This window comes from Morone saxatilis, unplaced genomic scaffold (assembly GCF_004916995.1).
Source record: "Morone saxatilis isolate NCDOM2014 unplaced genomic scaffold, NCSU_SB_2.0 Contig18, whole genome shotgun sequence".
NCBI classification, from domain to species: domain Eukaryota; kingdom Metazoa; phylum Chordata; class Actinopteri; family Moronidae; genus Morone; species Morone saxatilis.
Genome location: NW_023339740.1, coordinates 19,706,444 through 19,715,874, shown reverse-complemented (window position 1 = coordinate 19,715,874; position 9,431 = coordinate 19,706,444). Strand labels below are relative to the sequence as shown.

The 9,431-nt window shown below is 40.1% G+C and overlaps 1 protein-coding gene across 2 annotated transcripts in view; it reads right to left on the bottom strand.

Annotated features, from left to right (window-relative positions):
* LOC118328890 (rho GTPase-activating protein 40) overlaps window positions 1-9,431 on the bottom strand; it is a gene marked incomplete in the record, with an annotated part of 16,812 nt that overhangs the window by 3,388 nt on the left and 3,993 nt on the right. For both annotated transcript variants that reach the window (XM_035662817.1, XM_035662816.1), the window contains 8 exon segments: window positions 1,041-1,200; window positions 2,410-2,487; window positions 2,936-3,027; window positions 3,603-3,768; window positions 4,960-5,126; window positions 5,911-5,989; window positions 6,692-6,906; window positions 8,170-8,393. In XM_035662817.1, the coding sequence (XP_035518710.1) occupies window positions 1,041-1,200; window positions 2,410-2,487; window positions 2,936-3,027; window positions 3,603-3,768; window positions 4,960-5,126; window positions 5,911-5,989; window positions 6,692-6,906; window positions 8,170-8,393 (1,181 nt within the window).

The following is a 9,431-nucleotide window of genomic DNA, read 5'->3' as shown; positions in this document are numbered from 1 at the left end:
TGTGTGTGTGTGTTTCTTCAGTGTGTACCTTCAGTGTGTTTCTGTTGGGCTCAGGCAGCAGCAGGATGAGCAGGTTCAACATGTGGAGTTTCTGTTTCAGCTCTGTAATGTCTGAGGGAGGAGGAGCAAAGGTAAGACAGGTTTAACACACACACACACACANNTCTTCTGTCCTCTCACTGACACACACACACACACACACACACACACACACACACTTCATTTCCTCTGTGTTTGGCTGAGAATAATGGGATACCTAAAGATTAATGACATTGTGACAGTTGGCCATTAGGTCCGTAAGCTTATGTCTCGGTGGTCACATGTCGTTTATCACTTTGCACCGATTCTCCTTGCAAACTACACAGCGAGTCATCAATCAGATTATATTAATATCAATACAGTCTTCTATTAAGGTGAAATGTGAAAATAGCAGCTCTTTTACTCTGCTTTGTCACTGTGCTGCATGCATTTGTGGCAGTGCAGGGACGCCTCTTAAAAAGGCTATCAACTTGTTCATCTTAATGTGGATTTCTCAGCTGGAGCAGAAGAGATAAGCGTCACACAGTGTTTGTCATCATGGTAAAGAGACTTAGGTAATTATGATGTGAACCCCGCTGAGCTGTCTGGAAAAGTGAGCAGTAGATTGTTGAAGTCGTGTGGAGGAGGAGGAGGAGGAGGAGAGGAATTCTTGTGTATGTCTGTTTTATACAGTAAATACACAACTGGCCAGATTTAAAAACATGTAAAGATTGCACTCAGTCACACCCATCAGCATACTGACAGACTGCATGATATAACACAGGTCTTATTTAACTATAGAGGAGCTGTGTGATTTAACACTGACGCAACCTGAAACTAAAAGGTCTTTTATCCAAACAACAGACATTAGTCATGTCTTGTCTCTAGGTAACAGACTGGCAACACTGTCTGCACATTCATTAATCTAACAAGATATTCAAATGTTGCACACTCTACACAATAACAACACAAGATTCCTGAAAGCTATTTTGGAATTGGAGCAACGGAAAGTGTCTGCTGACCTCTGACGGCGCTGAAGGTGTTGAGGTACTCGGCGGTGAGCAGAGGAGCGGGCAGTTCCCGGATGAACTTCTTGAGCAGAGCAGCAGCGTCGTTTGGACTCACCTCATCCCAGCTGACCTGCCCTGAGTAGAAGTTGGTCTCCAAGTTCTGCTGCAGCAGCTGCAGACAGAAAACAAAGAAACGTCTTCAGAACTGCACGACCACAGATGAACTATAAGCATTAAGTTCAACCTTCCAGATAACTAAAAATCAACACTATCACTGAGTTAATCAACACTTTTCAGTTATTTTATTGTCATTTTTGTGACTTGTGAGTGATCTTCAAGATCAGTTGTGACTGATGAATAATCAGCTTTCGTGATTCACTGTATGGTTTGAGTGTCAGTTATTTTAAATGATAAAATCTTGATATGTTGTTTGTCATAAACACAGCTGAACAGCTATTTAAAACACATTAGTGTTAAATTAACTCATCATGTCATTACCTTGTGTTACTGATTCTTATTTGACAGCCTGTTGCTAACTGAGGTTTCCAAAAACTACTAAAATTGTACAGGGAGGAGTCTGAGGTTTGGATTAGACTCATATGCCTCTATTTGTGTACCTACAGTCAGGAAGAAAGGATGTTGTGCTCCACTAACAGAACAAAATGGCACACTATGCTGGAGGTAGTAGATCCTTCATAAGCTTGGGACAGAAAAGAAAATATAGTTCAACTTTTATCAAATAGGTTAAAAAAAATTGGATATTTGTATTTTGATTCATTAAATGAGGTTTTGGGGATAATACTATTATAATGGTGTAATATAATATTATAAATGATATTATTATTATAAAACTAATATCACCATATTGTAAAGATAAGAAAATAATAACTTTAGTAAAACAGTGAGTTTAGTTAATTCTTTCTAAATGATTATTGATTATTATCCATCCACATGATTGATCTGGCCTTATAATCGGTCCTGTTTTTTCTATAAAGTGCTAAATGGCGCCCTCTTCTGCCTGCTTTGATTAAATTGATCCACCATCTAATGTGCATGTGCAGAATTAAATACAGCATCATAAAGTGTATCTGGAAGAAGCAGCTGAAAAACATGATTGATTTTGCCTCTGGACCTTGTTTTTCTAAATGTCAACTATAGTTAAACTCAAAGCAGTTTGATTTTCACTGTTGTTCAAGAACTTCTGACATTTTACAGTGTCAATAATTTGGGTGACCTTTAGATTGTGAATATGTTCTCATTTCTTTGCTTTAAACTTAGGAGGGCAAATAAAAGGCTTGAAAGGCTTAAAAGTTAAAAGTAACTAAATAAATTGGTGCAGGTGCCAGGCTTTGTGTGACAGAAACAGGTCTGAATATTGTACCTTGATTCTGGACTGAGATCCTGGAACCCGCAGGATCCCCTCCGAATCGACTCCTTTCTTCTCTAAAAACGACAACAACTGCAGAGAGAGAGAGAGAGAGGGGGGAAGGAGAGAGAAAGACATTAGCAGAGAGTCAGGCATCAGCAGATAAGAATCTCTTGCTCACCTCTGCTGGTTATTCTCAGTAACTGCTGCTACATACAGGGTGTGGTCAAAGCATTTCACATTCAGAGGACACTGAGGTTGTTTCATGTGTTCTACTTGAAGTCGTTGTTAGTAGATTCAACAAAGATTAATATGTGCTGAGAAAAATATGATTAAAAGGAATCAAGCTGTCACCTTAGATAATCAGATAATAGCAGATCTGATATATTTTAGGCACATTTAGATTATTGCCTCAATTAACACCTCAAGCCCACATACAGTACAGATAGTTCGGATGAAAAGTGTTCTGAATTATCTTCTTCATGTGTTGTTAAAATGGTCTTTTAAGGTCATATGACATAGATGTATTTTGGGTCCTTACTGCCTGCATGAAGAGAGGAGTCGAGGTGTTGGCCTTAATTTTCTGATCACTCTCCATCAGCGTGGCCAACGGCACCCCGAACAGCGTGCTCTCTGTGAAAGACCAAAGCATCAGTCAGTTGTTCTTTCTTTCAGTTGTTCTTACATTGACATTTAGCCACAGATGCATAACGGAGACATTTTCCTGTGTTGTGTGTGTGTGCCAACATCCATATGGCCATGTCACTGCTTGTGTAATTCTGTGTATTAGGAGCCGACATACACCAATTGTAGTGTGTTAAACTATAGCTAACCCCAAAATTATATAGTCGATTAATGTATTACTAATGAATGTGTCACCATAGTTTAGTCAGATTTTCAGCTGTAATATGTACATGAAAACAGGTATTATGTAAAATATTTAGTATAGAAACAGGAGCATATCTAGATTTAAGACACTCTCAGTTTGTAAGTCTTTATGAATCAAATACATTACATGAGAATAAACTGACGTTAGACCTGTTTGGAACAGGTGCTGCAGACAACCATTCAAGTGCCAGTCTGAGTCATTGTTTTCGTCTGATTTGATCATCAAATAAACAATGTTAGTGTCTAAAAAAAGATACCACAGTATGTCTATTTCCTTGTTTGCAACGTGCTCGGCTCTGCGTGTGCTGGTGCAGCCATACCTGGGATTTTTCTCTTGCCGGTTTTGTGCCTTTTGACCTCCAGCTCTAAGAGGTCACAGAGCGCCGTCATGTCAATGAGAGCCAACTGACGCACCTTCTTCATGTCAGCGTGGGAGAGATCTTGAATATGAGTCACTCCTAGACGGCACTTTGGGCAGATCACCCGCTGTGAAGGTGAGAGTGGACGGAGAGGAAAGTGAGGAGAGGGGGAATTGGAGTTGAGAGGTGGAAAGTGGAGGTGAAGAGGTAAAGAGAGAGAATGGGACAAAGAACAGGGTGAAGAGGAAAGGAGAAGAAAATGGAGACAGTGTCAAATCATTTACATCATATTTATTATATATATCGACTGTGCATCTCTTTAATTAATACTCTTTAATAAAATGTTGCAACAGTATCAATGCATATATAATTAATAATACAATTAACATTAAAAAAAACAATCGCTAATTGCTGAGTAAACATATTTAGCCAGAAAAATTAATCTTCCGGACTCTGTGACACAACAACTCTTCTTTTGTTTTGAGCTAATTCCCTCATTTCTTTATTCTGCGTAACCCTGTTATCTAACAGTCTAACAATAGGGACTGATTAGAACTGCCTTACAGTAACATTTGTGTGTGAGTGTGTGTATTAATTAATTAAGGCTTACATGAAAATTCAAACCTGGACTGACCCAAACCCAAACTATTTTGGGCTAGAGACTGAAATGTAGAGTGATGTCTATAGTCCTAAAGCCTTACATTACTGAGATTTTTTTTCCTGATCAGTTGCAACAACTTACATTTTTCCAATAAGTTCTAATACCAAAACCAAAACCAATTTTATCCACAGCTACAAACGAAGCAAAACACCTAAGTTTTAGCACAAGAACACAAAAACATAGAAAATCTTTTTGAATAATTGTATGTCGGTGAGTACTGCAGAACAAAAGGTGTAACTACAAGATGACCATACACTCAGTAGTGTGGGTGAGTCATCCTGTACCTAACTGTAGTCTTAACTTTATCATGACTTTAACAGACAGTAGCTGAAAACCCACATTACCAAGGTAACCATCCTGATACTACACATAACAAACTGTTAATAGGGGTTATCATATACTGTATGTACCTTGCCTTTCCTAGAACTGCATAATTCAAATCCTCTTTCCTGTAATGTACTTTCACACCCACCAAAAGAAATTAATTCTAGGGAAATACAACCAATTTGCCCAATTTGCAAATGATCTTCCCATTTCATGACTTAACTGGAACGTTTACAAAATCCCCCATTTGAAATAACAGTTTTAAAACATCCACAGTGACTTGCAGTCTCCCTGTAAAGGGAGTAGGAGACGGGGAAGTGTTTTGGTGCTTACTGGCAGGGTGCCATCCTCTTTTCTGCGTTGACTGTTGTTCTGCGGCAGTTTGGCCTGTTTGAGGAAGATGACAGCCTGTTCGCAGTAAGCCACATCGGTGATGAAGAACTCCTCTTTTGGAGCACCTCGCTGATGCTCTGGCGTCACAGCTGAGTGGGAAACACACCCTTAAACACAACGATAACGTCAACCTATTAGTTCAGTTGCGGAAGTCCATTGTAGACATGCCACTGACAAAAATGTAATTTGAATGCACGCAGCATGAGGGAACATGAGGAAGAAATGTAACAAAATATCCACAAATATGAGGAAATTTGCACACACACAGTCTGTTGATCTCTTATCTACAGCTTATCTGTAATGGAAGAACAAAGCATCCGGAAATAAACATTTGGCAGAAGTATCCTCAGAACTATTCATATTGAAAAAAGTAAGAACAAATTGCTACAGATGTCACTGTCACTGTGTTACTTGATCTGTAACAGTATGACACTCCTTTTACTGCATCTTAGATGTGTATATTACACTGTTGTCTACAGATGTCTCCCTGCTGCATGATTTTACTGCTAAAACATCAACAACTAAAGATTTACCTGTTGTTAACATCAGAAGTGCAGGCACATGAGGCACTTTTTGTAAGGACTTGCCTGTTTATTTTTTCTCAGTACAAAAACTGTAATATTACTCTAAAATACTGAGATTTGGCAAAGGAACTCTGTACTGTAAGGACAGGGGCTTTCTCCAGCAGCAGCGTGTAGAGATGAGGAATTATCCGGAGGATTAATCTAAACCAATTAGAAGGTAGATAACAGTACTGTGGCCTGATCCTGATCCGTCTTCAGAACCTCGGCTGCTCACCAGACTTTCTCATTATGCATTTTTAATTAGTGTAGTTACTTACTAGTTTAAATTTAGGCTCACTGTTATAATACTACAGTATGTAGCTCTTACCTGATAGTGGTGTTTTGGCGACCGATGCCATGCTGTTTTGGGCAAGTTCTTCACTATGCTGGGACTCAGGCAAAAGGTTCTGGTGAGAAAAAGGATTTATTGACACATCACAAACATATACAAGACTTTCTTACAAAACCTTAGTTAAGAATACCATTACTGTAATACTTTCTCCAACCACTGGGAATCAAAGTAGTGTTGTATATTGTCCTGTGGGGAGATGGACACATGGATACAAAGAGTGTTTCCTTTGATAAGGGACCGATAAGGATCAGAGGAACAGCGTCTCTGTTTCCTTCTCAGGGCTGCTAACACAGATGCGAAGGACAAAGCATGGCCTTTACATGTGATTTGTCTTCATTGTCACAGGTCAGCTTCTCTGCATGGAACATGACAGCACAATACACTGTAACAATAGAAAATCCACCAGGGAAATAGGTATTTTATATTTTACTGCATGCAGCCCTGACTCACACAGGCTCTGCGTAATGTAAAGTTGTGTAACATGATAACAACAATCCTGTGAGCAACTGATGAATGTATGTTACATAAGATGTAGTGTGTGTATATATATGTATATATATATGCTTGTTACTGCATTATGAAATACATCTAGAACCACAAGAATTTACAGCATGAAGTGCCTTTGCATGTATTTTCCTTTCAGTAGGACAAGTTGTTCTTTACTGTTCCTCCTCCACCAGGATGTCAGAGGTCGTGGTAAGTTACAGAACAACTTCCCTTACACCAGCAGGGATTCAGGGATTTAAATAGTCCTGACCTGAGCGATGGGGGAGTTGAAGACGTCGCGGACGTCGCGCGGTTTGTTCCTCTTGCGGAGGGACAGCGTGTAGGAATTCAGTCGACGCTGCACGGCCTCGGCCTGGGTCCGGGTCAGTGTCGACAGCAGCACCACGTTGTCTACATCCTCGCTGTCCTCACTGATGAGGTTCGACAAACCAGCATCAGCCAACCACTGCTCCTCCTGTTCACCTTCTGAGACACATAACACACAACAGACACATGTAAGTACACAACAAGATGTTGATGTAATGCTGAGTTTAAATGAGTTTATGCATAAGGTTTCTCCTCAGTCTGTAGTAACTACTAGCTAGTTCCCCACCAGTGATTTACTTGTCTTAGCTAGTAAACACTATAGTTATGTGTAACTCAGTTGCTACGAATTATCTGTAGCACAGTCCAATCAAAAACAAGCAACCGTGTAAACAGGAAGTCACTGTAGCATCCCGGGTTGTAACATAACTTTATGCCTTAACTGCCAATCTTTACATAGGAGTACATAGGATTTAGTTTTATTTATACATGTGCAGATGGAGAAATATGTGTGTTTTATGTATGTAGAAAGTAGGTTCATGACGGTTTATAATTTGAGTTATGTTGTGTTATTTTTTATTTAGTTTAAAGTGTTCCCAGTGATTATTAACCAAACAGTGTCAGGTCATATGTGTCAACCATAATGCATCTTCACTCTAAACGGGTCATATATTAGAAAGCTAACATTAGCTTTGTCAGTTAATATAGTTACTTACACAACAGTTAACACCTGGCCGGTAATAAGTGGAAATGTTTAGTTTAGTAACAACTAATCTCTATGTATTTGTGTGGTGTAACTAGTTTTGATTAAATTATGTGAAAGTCTTTACTTTGTAAACACTTTGTAAGTTTGAACCTAGGAAGAGATGGTGCAACCTGCTAGTAGTTAGTAAGTTGTTCCAATTTAATAAGGAAAAACAGAATTTTGTTTACCCTACCAAAATAATAGTGATGCACAGACTGTCTCTCTCACATTTACACACACACACACAATTTACACACCAAAATCCAGACTTCTGAGGGTTTACTCATTAATTAAAAATTAATTTAAAACAGTGTTTCTGTTTAACATAACATCAAAAGGATCTATTAAACGGTAGAATAAACACAAAAGATAATTTGAATGAACGTAATAAAAGAGCATTCCTGTCAAGTCAGCATTCATTAATGATTATTTGGCTTGTGCACAAAAAAACACTCCCTGCCACAGAGTGTTTGATAGTGTTGTCATGGCGATGAGCGCTTCTTTGCTGCATGAGAAGAAACCTGATATGTTGCCATGGCAAATGCATCATTTCATGGAGGATTTCAGTGGCAGCTGTGTTAAACACTGATGGCTCGTAATTCTATCACATAAACTCGTGGTGACTTCCATGTAAGCTTCTACAGTGTGTAATCTATCAGCACGGGATTTGCAGTATTTACCTTCTGACTGCCTGGAGTCTCTCCTGCTGCAGTCGAGATCTGTATAGCCACTCCCCTGTCGGATGGTCTCCACCTCACTCCAGAACGAGTCCAGGCAGAGTTTGTCAGGGTGCTGCTCCTGATCTTGGGAGGATGCCGTGTGCGTGCTGTGTTCTTCCTCAGCGGCTGCCTGGTCCTGCGGGCTGGCCCAGGGCTCCACGCTCATCTCGGTGGGGCTGGGATTTCTGGTACAGACATACACACACGTAAAGAAATTACACGCATGCATGCAAACAAACGAGCAGAAACACAAAGACACATACAAACACAGGAGGAACGGTGAAGACTGATGCGTTGCGGGGCGGATGAATCAGCCGGGGAGAGCCCAGAGAGAAGGAGACACAAAAGGAGTGGGATGGAGGGAGGGCCGGAGTGAGGAGAGAGATGGCGAGAGCGGACACAAAGGGGGGTCTCTATTGTTCTTGCAAAATGTGTCCTGGAGGCATATTACCCGGTAGGTCCACTAGATGTCACTGTAAGAATGTGAGATCTGTTGTGCTAAGGGTAACACCCCTTCATCTGCTGACAGGGATACACAAATGTAACGCACTAACAATGGAAGAAATAACGCCAATGACAATTTGAGAGAAAGGGATCGTAATTCATCTCAGATTCTTTTCCAAACACAAGCAGGGAAAATGCAGCCAGCTTTTCCTGTATAGGGCTCAACAACAGAGGATACTGTTCTCTAACAACAATGGGACACACTCAGCTGCAGACACACTCGCACCCTCAAGCATTGAAATGTGACCCGGTGATACACAGACACAGGAAGTGGTCAGCTGACTCACTCCATCGGTGTGCGGTCCTGTCGCATTCTTCAAGCCGGCAAATCTCGAGAGACATAGTCCAGTTCTGAGGAATGCCAGACGGCTTATCATGCCAACATACATGAAGAGAGACAATGAAATGATACCGAGAGAAAAATACCCATCATACTTGTGAGATCCTATCAGAATGTTCCTTGTGCACGTTCACAGCGACTACAAGGCAGCTTAAGCAAGATCAGATTGGGTTTGTTCCAGATCAATGCTTTGGTGTGTTAAAGTTGTGTGTTTTTAATAGGTACTTAATTCAGTGATAGTAATTGTAATTTCTATGTAGGGCTTTATGCTAGACAGGCCTATATTAACTTCTCATTGAGTAATATTAGTCCATGTGCAGACAAATAGAGAAATATTAATGTGGCTGGGGGAAAAAATCTGTTGAACAGTGAAATGAAA